At 54.8% G+C, this 23974-nt stretch overlaps 1 protein-coding gene across 1 annotated transcript; it reads right to left on the reverse strand.

The window, feature by feature from the left end:
• Positions 1–1502: 1502 nt before the first annotated feature.
• TWF2 (twinfilin actin binding protein 2) lies at positions 1503–18824 on the reverse strand. The gene is made up of 10 exons (XM_015640816.3): positions 18435–18824; positions 17592–18042; positions 14693–14770; positions 10769–10947; positions 9912–10007; positions 9057–9161; positions 3800–3925; positions 3561–3711; positions 3075–3196; positions 1503–2906 (listed from the first exon to the last, which is right to left on the reverse strand). Exons 2-10 carry the CDS (start codon positions 17689–17691, stop codon positions 2739–2741), a joined length of 1125 nt encoding a protein of 374 aa, XP_015496302.1. The 5' UTR covers positions 17692–18042; positions 18435–18824; the 3' UTR covers positions 1503–2738.
• Positions 18825–23974: the final 5150 nt, after the last annotated feature.

A 23974-nucleotide genomic window follows, 5' to 3' on the forward strand; every position in this document is an offset into this window, starting at 1 on the left:
TCAGGGGAGGGGAAGCCAAAGGAGTTAGCTCCTCTGAAATTTTGACCTTTCCCACCTGGGAATCCCATAAGGAAAAGCACCATACTCCTGTCATTTACTCTGCAGCTCGTTTGCTGTGGAGTCCATGAACCTTTGTCAGTGAGTCTTAAAAACCCTGAGCCCTCAGGCTGGCTGTGTGGGTGTGCAGCCACAGCCCCCTGCAGCTGCCCCTTCTATGTGAAACAGGCTGTGCCCTGCTGTCCCCTGCCCAGCCAGGAAAATGCCATGTGCCCTGAGGTGGCACAAGTCACTGCTGACCAAATGTGGGTTTCCCAAGCATTCCCTCAAACCCCAGGTCTTTTGCAAGGCAGCAGCAGAGACTTTTACATCAAACTAAAGAGAAGCTGGGACATGAAAGGAAGGCATGAGGTGGAAAGAGATGGGGGACATGAGATAGGATGTAAGGGGAGAGGTGACAGTAGGAAGGGATGAAAGATGGAGAGTGGGCTGGAGGATAGGATAGCATACAGAATAGGATAGGGTGGGATAGGAGACAGGATGAGATAGGATGGGGAGGGTGCCCAGCCTTTGGGCTGCTCCTGGCCACCTCTCCCATGACCATGGGCCTTTGGCACAGGGGGTGTCACCTGGGACGGCTGCACTGGAAGGGGGTGGGGGCAGTGAGTAGGACAGGTGGGAAAAGAGGAACAGCCCTTACTCCCCCTCAATATTTGGGCAAGTTAAAAATTACCAAGCACAGAAGGGGAGTAAGATCCGAAGGAGAAGGGTGACTCAGCTTGTCAAATGACTCTGGTGGCGTCAGCCAGGCTTATTAGCATTTATATACAGGGAGCTTTCCTGCACTGAGGCTGCTTCCTGCATAGCAGCATCTTCCCTCCTTCTCCTCCTCCATGTCAAAGGGAAACTGCTCAGGGTTGGATTTTTTTTTTTTTTTTATTAAAACTGATTTTTTAAACATTTTACAGCTGGCTTTGCAAATCTTCCATCTCATCCTGGGCATGGAGGGTAAAGCCGAGACATGGCAATGCCCTGACCTGGAGGATTTGGAGCCTAGGATGCTGGCAGACCCCATTGCATTCTGAATTCTTCTGTTGGCTCTACATCGTCCTGCTTTCCCTCCCCATGGCCAAGCAGGAATTCACTCCAGGCAATAGAACAGCCCCAGGAGCACCTTCACAACCTTGCAAAATCACCAGCTATTAAAACAAGGAGAGCTGGGCTGAGCAGGGATGCTGCCTCCTGCAGCCAGCTCAAGCTCTGGGCATTGCTGGAGTGGCTCAGTGTGAAAACCTCTGCCAGGCACTGTGGTTGTGCCAGACCCCTGGACTGAAGCGTGGATGTCCTTCAAGGTGGTGAGGGCTGGGCTCAGCCAGGGCAGGCAGGTTGTGAGAGTTGCTGGCTCCTGGCTCGTGATGTCCAAGCAATTTGCTTTGCAGCTCCAGAGCCCACAGCTGCTAAATGCCCAAACATGGGGAACCCAGGGATCTCCAAAGAGCATCAGACTGTTTTAAAAATACTTTATTCTTTAGAAAATACAGCGTTCAGTACAGTGTGCTCTGCTCCCCCCAGCTTCAACCCCCTGACTCCGCCGAGGCTGAGGCAACATCAGGATGCTCACTGCCACAGCTGGAAAGCAGAGGGCAGGTTTCACTGACCCATTTTCCATCCTCTCAGGGAGGCACGTGGCTCTCGAGCCCTCGCTGGTACCCAGCAGCAAGGTGCTCTCCCCAGGCCCCCAGTGCAGCCCAAATCACAGTGCCGATGATGGCCCTTGGTGGCTGGGGACATCCCCAGGGGCACACAGGGGCTGTCATGCTCCCCCACACAAGGATTTGGGGTAGCCCATGTGATTATTGAGACACGGGGCTGCCCCAGCCCAGAGACCCAGCTGAGAACCTGGGGGGTAAGGTAATGGTGGGGGCTGGGGAACGGAGAGTGGGGGAGCAGGGCTCAGGAACCCCTCAGCTCCCATCCTAAACAGGGACAGGGCTGAGTCAGGGCTGTAACAGCTCCTTCTGAGGTGGAAAACCTTACTGGGGCAGTTCAAAAAGGGGATGCAAACATCACCCAAAGGCAGAGTGACCTTTCTCCAGGTCCAGGCTGAGCTCAGGACTCAGTGGGGAACTTCCACCTCCCGCTGCCTGGCTCTCTGCTGGGAGAAACTCCCATCCCACAGGAAGCAAAGCCCACCCCACAGGGGGTCCTGCCCACACCCTGAGGGGGTGCAGGATCGCTCCAGGCCTGGGGCAGAGGGGCTGTGCACACCAAGAGTGGGACAGGGGAACAAAGTCTGGAGGCTGGGGGGGGCAGGGAAAGAAGCATTTTCTCTTTTCAAACAGGAATCCCCAACGCTACCCCCTTCCCTTTGCATAGAGCAGCTTTCAGGTGAGTGTGTCCTTCAGTCACCCAGGGGACACCGAGAGCTGTGACCCTGAGGGGGACAGGAGCAAGGCTGGGGACATGGCTCTGCTGCTCCCGTCCTCCCCCCGCAGCCCCGGGGCTCGCACAAGGACACCAGGAAAAGAAACAGCCACAACCCTGAACCCTCCCCATCGCTCTGCCCCCAGATGCAACAAGCCATCCAGATGTTTAAAAAAGGAATGAAACAGGAAAAAAAAAAAAAAGGTAAAAAAAACCCAAAAAAAGGCTGAGATGGAGGGAAAGATCCCCAGGTCAGCGGAGAGGAAGGCGGGAAGCGCCGCAGGGATGGTGTCCTTTCACCGCCGGCCCTGCGGGATCTAACTGTCCTCGCCGTTCTCGCCCGGGCCCTTGATCAGCCGCTTCTGTCCCCGCTTGCCCACGGGCCCCTTGGGCTTGGCGAAGGCCTGCTTGAAGGCGTGCTGCTTGGGGTGCACCTCCTCGTACAGGAACTCCGCCGTCAGCTCCGCTCCGTCGTCGATCTCGATCTGCGCCCAGCAACGGGAAACGGGGGCTCAGCAGCTCCCCTGGGATTTGCCACCCACCTTTGGGGCACCCAACTGCCCCCCAAGCCCATCAGAGGGGCTGGACCAAGGCTGCAGCACAGTCCCTCGGCTGTGTCCGGCTCTGTCACCTCTGGGGAGGCTCACACTCACCTTCTTGGCTATCTCCAGGCAAAACTCCTGCTCCACAGTGTCCAGCAACCGGCTCTTGCAGCTGGAGTAGAGCATGCGCTCCTTGATGCTGCACTTGTACCCGGGCATGGAGTAGATAAAGACTGCAAAAAGAGGGCAGGGCTTGTGGCACTGCCCTGGCCCATGGCCACAGAGCACCGGCTCCACCCCACCCCGCTCACGGCTTTTCCAGCCCAGAGTCCCAGGTAACATCCAGCAACAGAGCGTGAGCATCCCATCCACCACCCCTCCCAAATCTCCCCTGGTATCCTGCAACACTGGAGGAAACCAAACCAGTCACCACCAAATGCTCTGTGGCAGCACCCAGAGACCTGCACTGCACCTGGCACTAAAGGGTTCCTGATGCACCATCCCCGTCCCTGTCTGCTCCCCATGCAACCTCTGGTCCAGGGAAAACAGGAACTGGCACAGGCTGAAACTGGCATTTCCCAGTGCTGAGGCTCTCACCAACAGACTCCAGGTAATCTCCCTCGTGTGAGTGCTTGTACAGGAAGAAATGGTAGCGAGCAGAGTCCTGGGGGATCCTCTTGGGCAGGTCAGTGATCTCCGTGGGGCTCGTGTGCACCAGGTCGATGGTCTCCCGCTCCAAATCCAGCTTCTGATCGACAGAGGGGACAGGGATGGGAGTGAGAGACAGCAGCAGGATGTGAGGAGTGGGGCACAGAGAAGCCATGGGAGGGACCTACCAGCTGGATGTAGTTGATTTTCTTCTGCTTGAGAGCCTGGATGGCTTGCTGGGCATCCAGCTGCAGGGGGAAGGCCAGGCCCTGCAGTGTCTGGTGCTTGCTCTCCACACTGATCTCCGTCTTCACCTGGGGATGGAGACCACCTCGAGCGTCAGGGCACAGTGGCAAAGGGTGGGGAAAGGAGAAATAGGAAAACCAGCTAGTTCTGCAGCTAAAGGCTTCTCATCCAAGGAGCTGTCTGACACCTGCCCCACAGGGATCATGGCATTAGACCACCAAGAGTCAGCCAGGCTCGGGATGGTGGTGCTTGTCACCATCCCAGCTCTCCAGGACATCACCCGGCCCCAGCCATGCACCCCCACACCTCCTGCTTCACTCTCAGCAAAGCCCAGCTCAAAACCAACGTTTCCCAGTGAATCCCTGGCACGGATGCTGTGACCAGCACTGGCACGTGTCCTCTCCGATCATCTCCGACTGCAACCTGTGGGTGACAGGGAAGCCCTGAAATCACAGCACTCAGCTGGGCACCCCACCCTCCTCAGTGGGTTTAACTGCAGCACACAGACATTCCCTCCAGGAATTCCACCGGAGTTGGGGATTGGAGTTCCACAGGTCAGAAAGATCCCAGACGCTGTTTCCCCCACAACCCCTACAAGGCAGAGGCTGCCAGCCATATCCTGAGCAAACCCCCTGGACCAGGAGAGCAAACTCCACTTCAAAGAGGGGAGAGAAGGAGATTGCAAAGACATCAAATCGCTCCAGGTGCCTCCATCCAGCCACAGCAGGGTCCCTGCTGGGGACCGGGGGAGAAGGGCAGGACGCGGCGGGCACACCATACCTCCTCGGGGTCGGGGTACTCTACCAGCGATGGGCAGCAGCAACAGCCCCCCACCATCTGCCACAGAATACAGGGAGATGGTGTCACCCCATGGCAGAGGAGCCCTTCCCACCTCAAGACCCCCTCCCAGGGAAACACTCCAGCAACAATATCCCAGGTGCTCTGCAGTGAGCGTGGGTCCCTTTCTTCTGGGATCGGTTTTGGGGATTTTGGATAGAGTCCAACCTTTATGGTTTGTTTTTTTTCTTTCTTCATTTCCCTCCCCCTGATAGAGAAAAGGCAGAAAAGTCAAGGCATGCCAAGAGAAACACAAGAGTTTGTGCTGACATCTCAAAACCACTCGGCAACACCGAAGTGGGTCTCGTTACAGGCTGCCCTTTGTTACAGCAGCCCCACGCGGTGCCCACACCCTGGGGAGATGATGGAGCCAGATGCCCGGAGCAGAGCATGCAGGAAAACACTGCCAGGAGAAGGAGAAACCGGGCATCAAGCGGGCAGAGCAGCCTACCATCTCAGTGCTCGAGTCTTGGGAACAGGAGTCCTGCGAGCGTGGGGAGAGGAGACACACTGTCAATGGCACCCGGCGCAGGGAGGGCAGTCTCGTGTGGGAGGGGAAGGGCTGGGGGACACACGGATGTGCCAGGAGGAGGGAGCTGCACCACCTCTCTGCTGGAGGGCAAGGAACCCTGATCCTGGAAATGAGGGCAGGGAGAGCAGCAAAAAGCCACGCAGGAGATGCCAGTGCTGGGGAGGAGCAGGAGGGAGAGCCTGGCCAGCCCAGAGCCTGGGCATGCAGGGTCTCCATCAACATCCCTGTGCAGAGCCCATCCCTGCCCCATCTCCTCCTGGCTCCCCAGTCAGGATGGCCCCAGCCCAGGGTCTGGAGGAGTTCCAGCACTTGCAGCAATAGCTTTTGGAATATCTTCCACCAAGGAGCACATATGGAAATTTTATGTGAGGAAAAAAATGCCCAAGCCTCTCTCCATGCCAAGCATCCTGGAGGATGAGCAGGGCGTCCCTCGGGAATGCTCAGGTGGGCACAAAGTCCAGCTGACCCGCAGCTCTGCTGTCCTACCATCCCATCCTGTGGAGAGGTGCAGCACAAGGACATTACCACTGCCAACACCTCCAGAACCCCAGCTTTCTCTGCCATAAATGCAAGAAGACCAGGAGAGTTACAATGGGACCTCAGAGACCTTAGCTCTGACACAAAGCACACTGAAGTCTAAAACCACCGAGAGATGGAAATTTGTCCCAGCAATATCAACTCCCCCATATACCTCTGTATTTTCTACTCCTTCCTTTTTCAAAAGCATTAAAAACTGTCTGCCTGAAACACTCCCCAGGGCACAGTCTGGGAGCAGTGCACGGGACAGCTGAGCATGTGTTGCAACCCAGCCTCCCAACCTTTCCAGCAGCAGGCTTGCCTAGGAGGTTATTTTATCTCCTTTCCTTTAGGTTAGATTCTCTCCTCCTCTTTCATCCCTCCAGGTTGGTGCTGACCCTGCCAAAGGAGCATTTCTCTGTCTTATGGCAAAGTCCTCATGGGAAGGTTCTGGCGAAGCAGCACCAACACTGTGGGGCAGCTGTAAAGGACACGCCCTTACACACTGCAATAGCAACAACAAACCCAACAAACCCGTGTTTCTCCTCAATTCTCCCACCTCCTCTCCCAGCTCCAAGGCTGCCTTCCCCTGTCCCATGGGCCCACCAATGGGATATGCCCAGCTCCCCCTCCACCTCTGTTTCTGAACCTGCAACACTTCTACAAAGACTCCCCAGTCGTGGGTGTTGAGCTCAATGCCAAATTCAAAGCTGTTTCTTAGCCCACGGTCTGCTGACAACTATCAGCTCAGTAAAGCTGGCATTTTCCAGCTATTAAAAATATATTTATAAATCAGGTGGCAAATTTCCATGAGCTCTCACCCAGCTATCAAAAAGTGGAGTTAACTCATGACATCACCTCTGTCCATCACATCCTTAAACCACAGCCCAAACCCTGCTTTCCCAAAGGCTGGACAGCTCCCTGGGGGATGTGCAAACCTGAGTCCTTCCGTGCTCACTGTCAAGGCCACTGTGCTGGCTCTGCAGCCCTCACCTGTCCCTTCAGGCTATCCTGCCCTTCTCTTCCCATCCCCTCTCTGCACTCATCTGGTGGCCGGGGAGGATCCCAGGCAGCTTCTGCCTGACCAGAAACAGAGGCATGTGCAGGGTGAAGGCTGCAAGTCTGGCTGGTGTCTTGCAAGGTTGGGAGTCAGCAGCAGCTCCAGGCAAGGGGCACAGCAAAGCACCTGTGGTTTTGAAAGAAACCATGTCCCTTGTGTCACTTCTGAAATCCTAATGGATTGGCTGAACACAAGGGGATGCACAAGGTCCTGGACCTTGCAGGGGCCTGGGCAGACACGCAGAAGTGCTGAGGTCAGGGCTTGCCCCAGGGCTGATTCCCAGGTCAGTGCTGACCCTCAGCACTCATTCCCACACTCTGGATCTGCTGTCACATCCAGGCACACTCCAGCCCCCACAGCCTGTGCACAAGGGACCCTGCAAGCTGCAGGCAAGGAACAAGGCTGGAGGCATCTCTGTACCAAGCAGGTTGTGAGCTGCTCCCATGCCCTCCCCCTCGATTTCAGCCATCTGATTTGTGGGGCTCCAGAAACTGCCTCAAACCTGCATTTACTGGCAGTCTTGAGATTTCCCACCTCAGGGAGGCCAGAACAGCACCAAGCATCAAAATAATAGCTCCCACTGCCTCCTGCTCCATGTCCAACCAAGGCTGAGCAGCTGCAACACCAACACAGAGACCCCATAGCACACTCAGCACTTGGCTGCTTCCCACCTTTAAATCCACGGGCAAAAACATATTAATCTTCATCTCATTCTTAACATCAGTGACTTCTCCCTGTGGCCCAGGCTGACACAGGGGACATGCACCCTTAAAATAACCCTCAACAAACCAGAGAGCAGCAGCACTTCCATCCAGGAGCTGCATCTCACAAAGGCAAGGGTGGGAGGGAAGGAGAATGAGGCAGATAAACGAGCATCACTAGCACCACTTACCTGGGCCATACAACCCTGTAAAACACACCCCAACAGCCACCCAAAATTACTTAATCCTGGCACAGGCCAGACAAGGTGATGGCAGATCACAGATTCAGGTGAGTCAAAAGTGACCCTCAAGGATCATCAAGTTCAGATGTCCCAAGGTGCCAAACAAGCCACACAGCTACCATCAGCACCTCTCTCTTCTCCAAACATGGGCATCCCCTCAGAGCTCCCAGGACAAATTCTGCCCAGGCTCTCCAGGCTGGGAGCTGGGGTAACTCCCCTAAGACCCACCTAGTGGAGACCACCCCTTGGTGGCTTCTCCCAAATGCCCCTCAACTTTGCCACCTGCAGACTTGCTTTGGCAGGTGGAAACCACCCCCAGACCTGCTTCAACAGGTAGAAACTTCCTGCCTCGTCTGTGCTATTAATTAATGCCATGAGGCTGATTGGTATCACATCTCTCACACATGTCCTGATCCATCCATGAGTGCCACAGCCTCAGCACAGGCAGAAGAGAAGAATGCTCCTCTAGTGAGGAAAGCTTCCCATGCATCTAAGGAAAATTCCCCCGTCTCCCCCTACAAAATACTGCTTCCAAGTGGTCTTCCCACACAGTGAGCATACCCCCTTTTCTGCCTGAGCATGTCACAGCACCACAGAGGCTGTGAAAGGCCAGCAGGGAGCAAAGGTGACACAGCCTTGTGTGTCCCCAGCCCTACCCTGCACCACTTCCACATCCTTTCCAGCACATAAACCCCCAAATACAGGCTAAGATCTGTATTTCTTGGGACAGCATCTCTCATATTTATAGACATAAAGGAAGTGTATGGGAGAAGATGCTGCTGCAGTCCAAAGATAAGCCTGAATGCTTCCTGCCTTCCCTATCTTCAAACTCAGCTCTGGCCTTTGGCCCAATACCCACAGGTTAGAGACCTGCATTCAGCCCCAAACCAGCTTCTGACTGTCAGCAAAACACAGTCCTAAGCTCATGCCCAAGCAAGGGGAAAAAAAAGAGCAGTGTAAATTCCTCTTTATGCTACTAATTTGACTGTGAGGGTGCTCATCCACCTTGAGAAGAGCAGGGATGGTTTAAACAGCAGAGAGCGAAGTAAAAATGAGCCATCCCTTTCAACTGAACGCTCACTCCCTGCATCCTTCATCCCTTTGTGCCCAGAGGGTCTCAGGCTCCTCTGTTGGACACCCCCAGCTCTGCTGCACACCCCCAGCTCCGCTGGACACCCCCAGCTCCACTGGACACCCCCAGCTCTGCTGGACACCCCCAGCTCTGCTGCACACCCCCAGCTCTGCTGGACACCCCCAGCTCTGCTGGACACCCCCAGCTCTGCTGGACACCCAGCTCTGCTGCACACCCACCTCGTTGATGCGGATCTGCTGGAGCTCCTGCTCGGCCGCGGTCAGCGGGGCTGGGGCGGAGCAGGAGGACACGTGCTTCTGGTAACCGCTCAGGGACACGTCCTCCTGCAGACACAGGCACAGGGCAAGTGTCACGGGTGGTCATCGCTGCAGGGCTGGATGTACCCCCAGCCTTGAGCAACACAGTGAGTCTCGGGCTGCCTCCTGACCAGGAGGATCAACCTTGAGGCTTTTGGGTTCCTCCATGCAAATGCCACACTCGATTTGTGTGTTCTGACCACCCTGCCCCTCCCCAGCCTCCCATGGCTGCGGCAGTGGGCTCCTCTGGCTGTTTCATGAAACTCATGAGCATGGAAGTGAGAGGGAAAGGCAGAGCCCATAGCCCAGGAGCAGCACAGGGACATTGGAAAAGAGCAGGAATGCTCCCTTGCTTCCACCAGTACCAGAGGCCCCAGCAGGCCTCATGTTCAGGAGTCCCTGGCTGTGCAGCTCCCTCTGCCCATGGAAGAGAAGGAGACACCTCCACACAAGGCAGCGGATCACCCTGGCATGGAGGTAGCTCCCGCTGCTGGAGTGACAGTGCCACCACCTGGCACTTCTTCTCCCATTCAGCATAAAGCTCCACATCTTGCAGCCTTCCTCCCACCTCCTCCATGCTCTCCATCACAGACCACAGCCAGGCAGGCAGGAGAAAGCAGCACTGGCCACTCAGGGAGCAGCACGGCAGACCGAGACCCTGCTGCTCCCTCACCAAACACCAGCATCCCACATCCCACCACCCACAAACTGAGCCCTGGGCAGGCTGCTGAAGCTCAGGGTCAGACCCAAAAGGTTGCCCAGGACCCACCACTGTACCTTCACTGTGCCAAACATCTCGTCCTTTATGTGCCCCCCACCAAACTCCTTCTTCACGGTGGCTCTGGTGGCAGCGTAGAGCATCTTCAGCCGGACCTGCAGGACAGGGGTGGCAGTGCTGTCACACAGGGGCACCAGAGAGGTGCCCAGTGCTCACAGCCACCATGCCACCACAGGCTGCACACACCTCAGCCTCTCTGGGGAAGACCCACCGAGTTTCTAGCTCAGTCTGATTTATAATGGCAGCATCCCTAGTAGGGATCAGCTGGGAAAACCCACCAGGGCTATTTCTGTGGCTGCAGCCTTGCCAAGCGCTGCCCACAATCCATCAGTTTATTCCATGCTTTGCTTTCTAGTCCCTGAGCTCCAGAGCGCCATTTCCCACCAGCACCTGGGTTAGAGGAGGCACAAATACCACAGAGCCACTTAAAAGTGACTTGGAGCAAGGCCTAGAGAAGGGCTGGCAGCCACTCTGCATCAGCCTCAAGCAGAGCAGGGCCAGGCTGGAGGCAAACCAGTGTCAGTGCCAGCTCCTCCCAGCAACAGCCAGAGCCATGGTGGAGTGTCTCCATCCTGGCCTCGTGGTCCACACCACTCCCCCCTCTACATCCCAGCCCCTTCATCTCTTCACCTAGCACTGAAAGAGGACAGAGACACAGTCCCAGTGCATTTCTTTGTGTCTTAAGAAATTTCCCATCCCCACAGCAGTCTCTGTTTCTCAGCACAGGCACAGTGACCTAGGGTGTGAACGCTCCACCACAGCCCCAGGACACAGTCCTCTGGCCAGCACCTCCTCCCCCTGCAGCTCCCCCAGCCCATCCCTGTCCCCAGGCTGGGTGCCAGGGCCTGCAGCTCACCGGGGAGCTGTCGGGGGACCAGGAGATGAAGAGCCACTCGTAGCCCTGGGCGTTCTGGCTGTCCAGGCGGTACAGGACGTAGCACGGCTGCTGCTCGTCCAGCAAGGGCAGCACAAAGGTGTCATAGTCAGCGTCCCAGCGCCGGGACAGCTCCTTGTGGGCTCCCAGCACGAGCTGCTCTGGAAGGAGAAGACAGGAAAGGTGGTGTTAGACAAAAGCAAGGTTCATCTTGCAGAACCAGGTGGCAGCTCACTAAGGGCTCACTGCAGCTCCACCAATGATGCTGTACTGCAGAAGAAGAAATTATGACCTCGAGTCACATGCAGGAGTGTACCTTCCCAGGGATGACCATGGGGCTGTGGCTGCTGTGGAGGGCTGGTTTTCTGCCAGCCTCCTGTCAATCATCTCTTCCCCTCCCATGTTCCTCACCAGCACAGTCTCCTCTCTGGTGACCACTTGTGGCTTCCTCCCATTCTGCTCCCTCCAACTCTGCAGTCCCCAGCCATCCCTCCTTGCTCACAGGGGAACACAAGACTTCCCCATCCCACCTGGACAGGCCCTAGGGTCACTAGGGACACAGAGAACCACCAACATTTGGGTGTTGAGAAGAGTAATGGTCTCAGCAAAATCCAGGATGATGAGCCAAAGCTACTCTCACTGGATTCCCTGTAACATGTCAGGGGTCAAAATCAGAGCTGATACCCAAAGCCCATGTGTGTGGGCAGCAGGGATGTCCCACAGTCCCCAGCCTGGAGGGGGACCATGCTGCCAGGAGAACTCCAGCCTCTGGAAGCAATCTGTGTATTTCACACACACCTCAAGGTATTGTTTTCAGCTGCTACACAGGTGGCAGTGGCACTGTGAGCTCTGTGAGCTGGGCAATGCTCAGCTGGGATTTAAACACTGGTGCAGGCATCCTACAGACATGAATCCACACCAGTGGACTGCACCATGGCAAGGATCACATCAAGCTTTGTAGTGGCTGGGTGGTGGAAGAGTGGTGGTGCTGAGGATACCAGCATAGGTTGTTGGAAAACAGCCTGTATTTTTACTCCATTTGTAGATGCAGAAACGTCTGGGAGATTATGGGACTCAGAACAAGATGTAGGAAATTCTGGAGGTGCCAAAGCAAAATGTTTTGGTGTCTTGGACAATTAGCACTTGAGGGCATGCTTGGCTGGGCACATGCCCTGCTAGGACCTCTGGGAGCCAGGGAGCCCCTTGGCTGGGGCACAGCCCTCTTCCTCCCAACCCATTCAGCTCAGCACCTTCAAATCTCATGGCAGGAAAGCTTTTATGGAAAATAGTTGAGGAATGAAGGGTTTGGGAGGAATTACTCACCCCTTCTTCCCACCCAGGCAGGACATCCCCTATGACAGCAGTGTAGCCCTCCCCTGCCCAGCACTGCCCCGGCATCTGCCACCACTACTGAATCCAGTTATTTGTGCAACCACAAGTTGCTGGTTCAGTAACAAGGACAGCAGAGAACAAAGTGTTTGACCTTTGGCAAAACTACCTGTTTTGAGAAAGGGAAGCATAAAAACCTCAGTGTACTCCTAAAATAAACACAAAGCTCTGTAAATGGATTTGTGCATCACAAAGGTCTGAGACCCTGAAGAAACTGCAGGAATTTCGAAGGACCAAACCCACTGGCAGTTCGAGGGTATCTCTGTCTGCAAAACAAACCAACACCTCACTCACAAAGCAATCAGTGCTGAGTCACCCCAGGCTATTCCCGGGCTGTGACTCAGCCGGACCCCAGCCGAGCTGCTGTGAGCTGGCAGCCTTCAATTTTCCCCTGAGCTCTTTGCTGTTCTGCTCAACCCATTCAGGGACAAATTTTCTTCCTTGGGAAGTCAGAAAGTGGAAACTCGGAGCAGACACTCCTCAGCAAAGTTACTGGCTGTATCAGGCTGTTTGCACCAGGAGCTGCTAGCAGAGCTGGGAGTGTTTCTGGCCCTGGAGGAGCCCCCAGCACTCCCTGCATTGCTCTGGAATGCCTCTACAAGGCAGCCCTGCCCACAGCTCTGGTGGGTGCCAATCTGCAAAACTCACTCACCATCACCTATCAGTAAAGAAATGCATCCAATAGGGAAGTCCACAAAGCCAATCTTGTCCCAAATCCTGCTGACAGTGAGGAGCGGCATCATCTATAAACACACTGGAGCACAGGCTGCTCTCATGCCAGGAAACTGCTGCTGAGTCCTGGTGCACATCCTGCTGCCCTACTCCCTCCTCCATCCAATCTCAGCTCTTCCCAGTAGCTCTCCAAAGGAAAAATGACTTCTCAAATTGCTCCCAAAGGATCACTCAGCCACAAAGGTGGTCTTGGAGATGTCTGGACACAGAGCATCTGCCATAAGGCTCCTTGCACCACCTTCCTCTCCTTCTACTCACTGTTGCCTGCTCCAAAATGCCCCAAGACAAATTCTCCAGAGGGTAAAAGGTGCTTCAAGCCATCAAGCAGAGAGGGAGGCTCCTCTTGCACATCTCCTGTTCAGGCAGGGCAGCTGGCACGTCCTCCCCCAGGCAGTTCTGGACACCTCCCTTCCAGGGTGAGCATCCATCTGGCTGGCTGTGCCATCTGCCTGGCCACTCATTAGTGCCCAAAGGTCCTTCTCTGCTGGGTACCAGCAGGCTGATGTCTCCTGTGTGACAGAAGAGTGGTGGTCCTGCTGCTGACAATGGACAGATAAATAAATCCCATTCAGCCAGAGCAGAGATGGTGGGAAATGTTTTCCATTGGTGATAAAAAGTCTCCCTCGCTGGCATCAGCAGCCACAACCCAAAACCAGTGGCACAAGCCCTAAGCACCCCAAGTCCAGGCTTAGGGACAGGCATGACTTATCCTAACACAAACCTGATTCCCACTTTTTAAAAGGAAAAGGATCTGAGAGCACAAAATTGTTGTCAACGACACTCCAAAGAAGCAAGGTGGATGGTTCATCCCCCAACAATGAGGACCTTGCCAAGGACAAAGCCAACACTGCTGAGCCTTGCTGCAGCTCCACTGATGTGTCCCATGCATTTCCAGTCACGCTGCTCCTCTGGACAGGACGTTGTGGCCTCTCCAAAGGTCAGGTGGGCTCCTTATGACCGCGGGCTCCTTACAACCACATTCACCTCGGTGTTTGCACTGGTGGCCCACCCAGAGGAGGTGGTGACAGCAGATTGGCAGAGCAGTAATGTCCCCATGAGAAACAAGTCATTCATATGCAATTGTATGAGGCCGAGGTGATGGAAAACCTACACCAGGGCAGCTCCCCGCCCGCTGGGACATTCAATCAGTGCTGAGCTCTGCTCACTTGCTGGACAGATGCAGAGGCCACCCAAAGGACTCGTTCCATGGGACAAACACGGGCAAGGCTGGTGCCAGCCTGTATCCTGGGCTGCAGGATACCCTGGGCAGCCCCATGGGATGGGATGGGTCTCACAGCGTGGCATTCCTCAAGGGATGCCACTGTGGGCCTGTGCTGGTCCTTGAGCCACAGAGCACCCCCCTGCCCCCAGAATCTCTTTGCCAGATGTGGGATGACACATCTGAGGAAAAAGATGCCTGCGCATCACCCCCAACAAAGGTCCCAGGGTCCCTGCAGCAGCCTGTCACAGGGATCCCACAATAAAATCTGACACAGCAGCAGCAAAGGCCCCCACAGAGCACTGATCCCAGGCTGGTATTGCTCTGCTGGCAAAGTCACTGCTCCCCACTGGAGCTGCCCTGGGGCACCAAGAGCTGCTCACCAGCACACCCAAAGTTTGGGCTTGTATTTCAGGTCTGGGTTGCCACATGCCCCAAAGCCCCAGCAGCATTTTTGCTGAGGTTTCCAAAAACACAAGCTGGCACCGCAGTGGTGAAGAAGAAAGGAGGAGAGGAAACAGAGAATAGACAGACTGTAAATCAAAGCACTTAAAAATGGGACTTACCGTCCTCAATGATGACCTTGATGAGCCGAACTGAACCATTTCGGGCTTTGGCAAAAAAGTCCCTTAATTCTGTGGTGGCTGAAAGAACCAAAAACATTGTGATCAGATCTAGCAATCAAAGCAGGTGCTGGGTTGCTCAGTGACTGACCAGAAAGGGGACCAACTTGGCAGGAAAAAAATTTAAAACTCAAAAAAACCCCTCCCAAAAAATAATTAAATCTCTGGTGCCAAAAAAGTTGTAATAAAAAAACAATAATACAAAACCCAAAAAACTGGGAGAGAAGTGCTGCGTCTCCTTGAGGCGTCAGAGTTAAATAGCAGCTGGGGGCACATGTGATCCAGAGAACCTGATACTTGGCCTGGGTGAACATAATCACCCAAATTTAGATGATGGCTTGGCCAGTGCAGGCAGGGAGAGCTCAAGTGACAAGTTGATTCGCTTTACAGAGCGGCAGGGTTGGCATAGTCGGGGTGCCTGGAGGATGTCCTGACAGGCTGTGATGTCCTGGGCTTGTGACACACGGCAGGATGCTGCTCCCGAGCGGCTGGGAACCAGCACAGCTCCAAACTGGAGATGCTGGTTTGGAGCTGAGCCCGTGGGGAAGGGAAAGGCAATAGCCCCAGGGTTTTGTTCTGGAGCTGGTAGGGCTGGGATTGCAAAAGGCTTTTGGGAAGCATTTTGGGGAGCATTCCTCCTCACCCCGCTCCCTGAGCACCAGACAAGGGCAGCCAGTCCTCAGCATCCTACCAGAAGGCAGCTGGATATTGAAGGAGCAGCCCACAGCCAGCACTGGAGGCTTCATCTGCCCACCCCGGAGGCATCACTGGCACAGAGCTCCCTGTGCCAGCCAGGACAGGCTCCGTGTGAAGGCAAAGCCCAGCAGATGTGGCTCTGAGGTGCCAACCCCCTGACAAGGATCATCTCCTGGACTGGCTCCCCCTAAAGCCACCCAAGCCCTTTCCTGGATGCAGCTGTGCAGCAAAGGGGGCCCTGTGGGTTCACGGCTGCTGTGCTTGTTAGAAATACTCAGGAAACTGGTGCTGCAAAGATTAGAGACCTGAGCAGAAGCCCCTTAGCCCACACCAGGATCCTTGCACAGAATCTCCTTCAGCAGCCCCTCCATTCCCAGTGCTTTGCTGTGCCAAAAGAGCCAGCAGCAGGATGCCAAGAGCATCCACAGCTAAGGCACTTGGCATCCTTACAAGGGCCATATCCATTCCCTGCAGTCCCTCCAGCACCGGGTACCACCCTCGGCACAGTCCCAGGAGGAGCCTCGATGTTACCCAGCACTGCACAAGGGACATAGGTGGCCACTGACTGTCACTCAGTGATGCCCTCAGTCCCCCGGAGGCAGACCCTGGGCTGGGGCACTGCCCGCAGCTCCCCCAGCCCCGAGGGAGGAGGAATCCCTGGGGAGCTCCCAGGAAACTCCTGCCTGTCCCCCACAGGTGACACCTCTGCGATGCATCTGCTCCACCAGCTCAAAGCCTGCCCTGATCACAGGTCTGGGTGACTTCTCCTCCCACGGAGAGAAGAGGCACATGTGAGGAAGAGCTCCCAGTCTGGCTCCCTGCAGGCAGCAGCTCCCATACAAACCCAGAGATGCCATCCTGACAGGCCCTGCAGGAATGGGCACACAGACACCCTGGCAAAGACACATCACTCCTCAAATGGCATTTTAGGGGACACACAGAAGACTTGTGGTGTAATCCCACCACAAGCATGCTCCCTCCAGCAGCATCAAGGCATGTAGCTCTCCCAGTTCCCAGAGCAGACATGCACCCTGTCCCAGTGCCAGCCAGGAGCTCAGCCCGCTCCTGCTGTGCCCAACTAAGGATGCTCTGGTATTTTTAGTCCCTTTCCCTGTAGAGAGTGGCTGTTTCCTTCTGGTAGCATCTGTGGTTATTGCATACACACAAGGCGGAAGAGGAAGAGAAAAAGACATTTATACACCCAGGAAACCTTGTGCAGGAGACAAAAGCTCTTAATAAGCATTAAGTTTCACCAATTCCTATTACACTGCAAAACTATGAGAGAATAACATCGCTCTTGGATGTTTCCATAGCATCAACTTCAGTGAAGAAATAGGAAATCTCTGCAGCACTAACCAGCTTGCAAATCCCTCCAGTCTGATGCCATCCTTCCCAGGACCCAAAAGCAGGTGAGGGGGTGGGTCTGGAAAATCAGGAGTCTGGGAAAATGCAACTGTGCAGCCCACTTGGAAATGCTAGGAGTGCCCTGAAGACCAATAGACAGGATGATTGGAAGCTGAGTTGGTTGACAAGGGACAGCCAAGCACTGGGGTCTTGTAATACCGAGGGGTTGAAGGGGATGAGGAAGAGCCTGGATGCTGCCAGAGAAGCCTAGCACACCACAGGAAATACCACAAGGTCTTCCAAGGAGGGAGACTGTTTCCAGGGGAGACAGCAGCAAAGCCTTCAAAAAAACTTCAGAGTGGGCTTGCAAGATTTAATTCCGCTGATTATTTTTTTTAAAGCAATTTTCATTGAAATAAAAACACCAGAGTGTCTCCAATGTTCCCTTCTGCCTCTCACAATGCAGAGCCAAGAGCCAGTGAGGAGGGAGAGGAATAAACCAGGGAAGGTTTGAGCACGAACTCAGCAACTGTTTCATTACGGCATGATTACGACTTAATTGGCACAGCAGACTTGACGAGATAGCTTGTGTGCCTGAAATATTAATAGAGAAGTCGGATCTGGAGGAAGAGCTAGAGGAGACCTCACACTGGAGATGGTCCCTCATGGCATCCCCTGCCAGGAAATCTCCAGGATACAACTCATGAGCTGAAAAACCCATGTGTGAGGAAACCACAAAAACCAAGGGAGAGAGAAGAGCAACAGGGCAGAGGAGTGAAAGGGACCCACACATCCAACTCACCCTCTGTATATGGCTTCCTGGGAAATCCTGGAACAAATAATCCAGAAACAAATCCAAGCTGGGCTACAGTCAGAGTGGATCTATTAATGCCAAGATGCATGAGATCCCTCACGTTTCCTCCAGCAGGGCCAGAGACCTGTGGGCTTCAGGGGTCTCAGCTCAGCTTCTAAGTGTCTCCAAGTGTCAGATGCCAGCTTGGGAGCACGGTGATGGTGAACCTCCATAGCATGGACACAAAACCACACGGATAACTCACTCAGGGAGGTATCAGAGGTGGGATCAAGCAAGGTGTCCTGGGCACCTGTGTTGGGTCCAGGTTTATCCACATTTCCAGGGACACTTCTGGCAGCTGCAATAGTGCTTCCTGCAGCTGTAAGGTGGGAAGCTAGAGGAGATGTAAATGTGCACTGGAGAAAAATTCACTGTTCTCTCAGAAGACTGGACAAATGGGCTGGGAAAAAAAGAAATAGGACGAAACTCAATAAGAAGCAAAGTACCATAGCCAGGGAAAGGACCAGACAGGGCAGGGTCCAGCAGCTCCAGAGAAGAGAGGAGCCAAGTCCAGGTTAGTCACTTCACGCTGCTGCAGGCAAAGTCGTTTGTGAAGACACAAACAAGAGCGTGACCGTGTTATCTGGTGCTGACAAGGCTGCAGGCACAGCACGAACAGCACGCCCAGGCTCAGCATCGTGCAAGGAGCAAGGCAGAGCACAGACAGCACCTGTGCCAGAGGGCACAGCGTGCAGGAGCCACCAAAGGAACTGCAGCTGGTCAGCCCAGGGAAGAGAAGAAAAATCAGGAACAGCTTGCACTGGTTTTCCAGCCAGAAACATCAAGACCCACCTTGGCACTTGGGAAATCTCATGTTGAGGTGACCAAACCCTGAGAAGGACACCAGGACATCCCTGCCCTGAAAAATGGATGTTGCTTGGGATGTTGCTGCTTTGAGGCAGTGTGAGCTCAGTAGCATCTGAGGAACTTTCTGACCTTTCCACATGGCAGCCCTGCTGTTGATCCTCCTGGCAGACCTGGTGGGCACACGAAACCTGTGCCTCCTCAGCCACCCACACAGCCCAAAATCGCCTTCAGCCACCGAGTCCTGCAGCACCTCCCTCTCCCACCTTTTTGTAGGCTTCAGATGAGTTGTCCCCTGTTCACAAGCAATCTGCTTTTAGAAGCCTGATAACAGCAGGTCCCCTTGTCCCACACAGGATCCCAGCCCAGTGGCACCTGCCACCCATTTGGGATGGAGGGCTGAGCAGAGCCAGCTGATGACTCTGGAGCACCCAGGCAGGGCAGCTCACAGTGTGGCAGGCAGGTGATGGTTGGCCAGCAGTGGCCTTCAGGTGGCCCCAACCTCACAGGCAAACAGCCAGAGGAGAACTGGAGCTGCTGGGGGGAGGGCAGGACAGTGCCACCTCTCTGGCAGCACTGACCAAAAGGTGCAGACCAAAGCCTGAATTCTCCCAGCTTAGGGAACAGCAGGGTAGCCAGATCCTTGCACCTACTGACAGACACTGCCTGCTGTCTGTCTTGACTGCCCTGTGCTGGGATGTGCCCCTTTGGATGAGTCCTCAGGAGATTTCAGTGCCGGGCTTGAAGCATCGCTCTTGTTCAAACTGCTGAACGATGGTGCTTGTGGGTACCACCCTGCCAAACACTGCTCCCAAACGGAGCCTTTTTCTGCTGTGTACAGCCCCAGCTAGCTTCTCTGAGCAGAGCTGGGCTGCAAGGAGCCCGGGGGGGAGAGAGGCAGCGATGACAGCCGTAGCCACAGCAACAGCCACTCTGTCCCCGGGGATGCACCGTGGGATGGGGATGGAGGTGACAGCCACAGCGCCTCCCCCTGCACGTCCCCTCCTCCAGCCCCTCGCCCACTTGTTGGGTCAGCAACAAGTTTTTGCTTGTTTGACCCTTCCCCATCGCCCCCACTCAGTGCCCAGCTCCCAGATCAATAATGCATGCTCCCTGAAACAGATGCCTCTCTCAATACATCAAGTCACCTTGCCCTCCTGACAGGAAACCCGAGCCTCCAGCCATCAATCTTTCATTCCCTGGACATAATCTTCAACTCGATGCGACTGCAAGCGGCTCTTCCCTTTCACTGTCCGGGGCACAGCATGCCTGGGATGCAACAGGGAAACTCAGCCAAAAATCCAGCCACAAACCCAGGCAAAACTTGTCCAAGTTCCAGGGATGCTTGGCCAGACAGAAGTCAAGATGGTGATGAATAAAACATGGTTATATCTGCATTACCCACGCTTCCCCTGCCCAGGCAGCTCTGCCCAGCTCCTGGTCTGGACATGCAGGAAAGGATACTACTGCAACAGGCACAAAACAGCTTTTGCTGCTGCTAAAATTCCTTCCTTTCAGTCTATCCCAGTGTAACTCCTTTACACAGTGCCTGCTCAACTTGCTTGCTGCAGAGCTTTTCTGCCAATGGACACAGTTGGCCAGTTTAAGCAGTAAGAGGATTTTATTTCTCACCATGGAAAAAATAAATATGTCCTTGCAGGGAATCTTTTCTGAGGAAAAAAACTACAGATGTCATAAGAAAATAGAAAGAAGAGAGCGGGGTAGGGGGGAAAAGGGAGTAAGAGGAGAGACAAGCAAAGCTTTTCTCCCAATTTTCTGTGGGGTTAGACTGTATTCCTGCAGGATTTCACACAGACAGCTCCAGGTTCTCAGTGCAAATCCTGCCCAGAGACTTTCAGCCACCTGTCTGACACTAGACATTTGCTTCTCAACACCTGATTTTCCACGTGTGCCCAGGACCTGTCTTGTCTGCACTTCGCCACCTTGGATTGGAGTTATTTGTCCCTTCCCTTGCTCCAGGGTAGGCAGCACTTGCCCTGCAGGCAGCATCAGCTGGATCCTGGGACAGAGTGGTGCAGCACACATGGTCCATCCTCACCTGCAGAAGCTGCTGGTTGCTGTTCCTTCTCTCCACCCAGTAAAGCCACCAGCAGAGCACTGGTCTGTGCATTGGAGGGGGCAGGCACCCAGGGACAGACGCTGGCCACGATCTCACTGCATTTAGCCTCTCAGTGCACATTTTTCCAAAGAATTTCCTCTATCCCACCACTTTAGGTGCTTGACTTCAAGGGGTTTGAAGGGCATTTATCTGCTCTTCCACCGGTGCTGCCATTCTGGCCATCCTGGTGTACCCTCCACTTGGATATGAGCCATACGCCCCAGCAGGCATCAGCCTCCAAGGCAGCCCCAGAAGAGAGACTGGGTCTGGCTCCTCAAAAACATCCTTGCAGCAGCCCAGTGCCCTCTGTTCCCCATGAGTAAAAAGGGCCAGGAACCAGCCAGCCCTTCTCCTTCTCTTTGGCTGATGGCACCTTGTGACACATCTCTGGTTAGGGGGTGCCCTCAGCATGCCAAAGTTGCCCCCCAAATTTGTGCATCCAGGTGCCTCCGGAGCCAATGCTGCCTCCCAGCACAGCCAGAGGAGAGGGGCTAAGGATGTGGTGGATGGGCAGAGAAGGTCCTTCCTTCTTCTCTCTAGAGAGCCAGGAAGCTGCCTGCTTTCCACAAAGACTTTTGCAGACCCAGTAGCTCCTGGGTCCCAGCTCACTGCTCTTTTTTTACCACCTGACAGCATTCCTGCCCATGTGCACCATGGTTATGCTTCTCCCAAAGCAAACATCCATTCCTACCAGATGTGTTCCCAAAGCAAGATCCAGACTTGGGACAAAGTGGCAGCTCAGCTGTGGATGGGAACAAAGGTCCTCACCTATCCCCAGATCTTGCCACCTACCCCAGAAAGAGCAGGTACCAAACTCTATTTTTGGGTTGAAGAAACAAAATGTATTTGATTTCTCTACTTTCTAGATGAAAAAAAATACCCTCTAAAAGACTTTTTCTCTCTACCCAGTGGTCTTGAAAGAGATCCCAGAAGCAACTGAAAGCAGATGACCTCCCACCAGCATCAAAGCCCCGGTTCAGCATTGCCTTCCCAAGGTTCTAAGCTCAGGCAGCAAATGCTGTTCCAATCTAATGCTACTCCGAGCAAAACAGAGACTGCAAAAACACTGAATGAACCCTCCCAGCTGTAGCTAAAAAGCAGGTTTCCAGCCCCAGGAAGCCCACAGCAACCTTTGATAGCTTCCAACCGCCTCCCCAGCCTGGCAGTCTCCATGGCAGCCTGGTTTTCTTGCCAGCACCTTCAAGAGAACTGCCTGGGATACCTAAAAAAAACAATAATTAGCCCCTTGTCCCTGCAGGAAAGGCTCAGGCCTGACTGCAGTCCCTGACCCCCCAGCTCTCACTGCCATTGCTTCCCCTCCATCTGTTTCTCCCCAAAAGCTGGGATGATGTGGGAGTATCGCAGCAGGAGGCTGCTCCGGGGGTTCCCCACTGCCACCTCACCCTGCCTCACACAGATCTAGCACACTGTCAAGCAAAATCCTTCGCCAGCTTGTCTGCAACCTCCTCTAAGCCAGCCACGGAATCTGATCATAATTCCCCTGGGAGCAGATGTCTTCCTGAAAATATGGGAGAAATGGGAATGAAAAAACAGAACACACTGGGTGCACACAAAGATAACAAGGCTCCAGAAACCAGGAAGATGTGAATAATCCTTCATCCTCTGCAAACAACAGACCTCAGTGCCTCAGCAGAGGGGATGAAAGTAGCACTGGGATTGCTGTTCCTCATTCGATATGGAATCTGCTCTTTGCTGAGCAAACAGAATAATTCAACCACTGTGATGGGGTGGGGAAGACTGAAATATCCAAAACCCACCTCAGGAAGGGGTTCACTTAAAGACTGGGCACCCCAGTTGTGCATCACAGGTGTTGGAGAGACAGATTTGAATTCAGAGAGGAAACAGCAGCTTCCCGGAAGAGAGATGGTGCAACAGGGCATGGAGAGATGTCCAAGATGCTGCAACAGCAAGACCACCCAATACAAGCTATTTTCCATAACCACAGGGAGGTTTTTACACCACCCCCAGCACAGGAATCTGCTGCTAGAATCATCAGGTCCCTGCCCACCCTGCACTGCTGCAGCTCCTTGGGGGAAGTTGAGTCCCTTCCCCTTTCCTGCTGACAGGGCACCTCACGTCACGTCCCACGGTGACTCCCAGCACCGGGCACAGTTTGCCAAGCAGTGGGCAACCAAGGTCAGCAAAGGTCAGTGCTCCTAGAGAAACCCAGGCTGGCACATCTCCCTCCCTGGCAGCTGCAGGGTGCCAGGAAGGACAGCACTGGCAGCACAGGAGCAGCCAGGCATGGCCAGTGAGCAACAGGCAGCAGCCTCCGGGACACACAGTGCAACAGGCCCTGCCAGCCCAAACCCCACGGACAGCTCTGCAGAGAGGGGCCAGCACACCCAGAGCTCAGGTGGGTGCAGGGGTCCATCCTGCTGATTTTTAACTTTTTTAATTATTGTTCCAGTTTTACAAAACAAGGAAGACTTAATTAGAGCCTGAACTTCAGGATCTCAGCTTAAGCCAGAGGCAATGAACCTGAACACAAACACCATCAACAACCACCAGCTCTCCTGAGCAAGAAGCAGGAGAAACATCTAAGCATCATTGCTGGCGACTCTCCAGAAGAAACTGGAGGGGAAGGACGTTCTCGACCATGCTGAAGGAACAAGGATGCTCATGCCACGAAGGACCAGCAGGCACAAATTCCCAGCCTGGCACAAAGGTGCTAACCGGAGAGAGCTGTGAGGCCAATGTCCCAGCTCCCTCCCGGGACACGCTGCGGGATGGATTCACACCCGACTGCACAGAGCAGGGCTCCAGGGGCAGCTCCTCTCACATCCCTGCTCGCATATTGATTCGGTTACATAAATTATGCAGCACCTCTACTCCTGATTAATACTGCTAATTGAGCTGGCAAGGCGGGGGGCAGGAGGGAAATACCGTGAGGACACACAGTCAGTCATGCACCAAGCACACTCAGAAATGCAGAAGCCGTCGTGTCGGGGTGCTGGCTGGGTCCTGTGGGGAGCGGGCGGAGAAATCGGGAAGCAGGAATTCACCCGGGCTCTCCGCAGCTCCTCTGGGCTGGGGAGCAGCCGAGGCCGAGCATCCCCGTGGGCAAGGGAGCGGTGGCCGGGGCTGCGGCCAGGCAGATGTGCGTGACACATCTGTCCGAGCACGTCGCGGCGGGTGCTGAGCATCAGCCCAGACAAAGGATGCGGAGAGCCCCGCACCCGCCGCACCCCGGGGCCAGACCCCCCTCCCGCACCTCCTCCCGGCACCCAAACGCTCCGAGCCTGACTCAGTGTCCCCCTCCCCCGCAAACCGCAGGAAACCCGCCGGCTCCTTCGGGAAGCTTCATCTTATCGCCCCCATCGCCGCCGCTGTCGCGACACCGCCCGGAGCCCGCCGCGGCGGGGCCGGGGATGCGCGGGGCGCGGCC

This window comes from Parus major, chromosome 12 (genome assembly GCF_001522545.3).
Source record: "Parus major isolate Abel chromosome 12, Parus_major1.1, whole genome shotgun sequence".
NCBI classification, from domain to species: Eukaryota; Metazoa; Chordata; class Aves; order Passeriformes; family Paridae; genus Parus; species Parus major.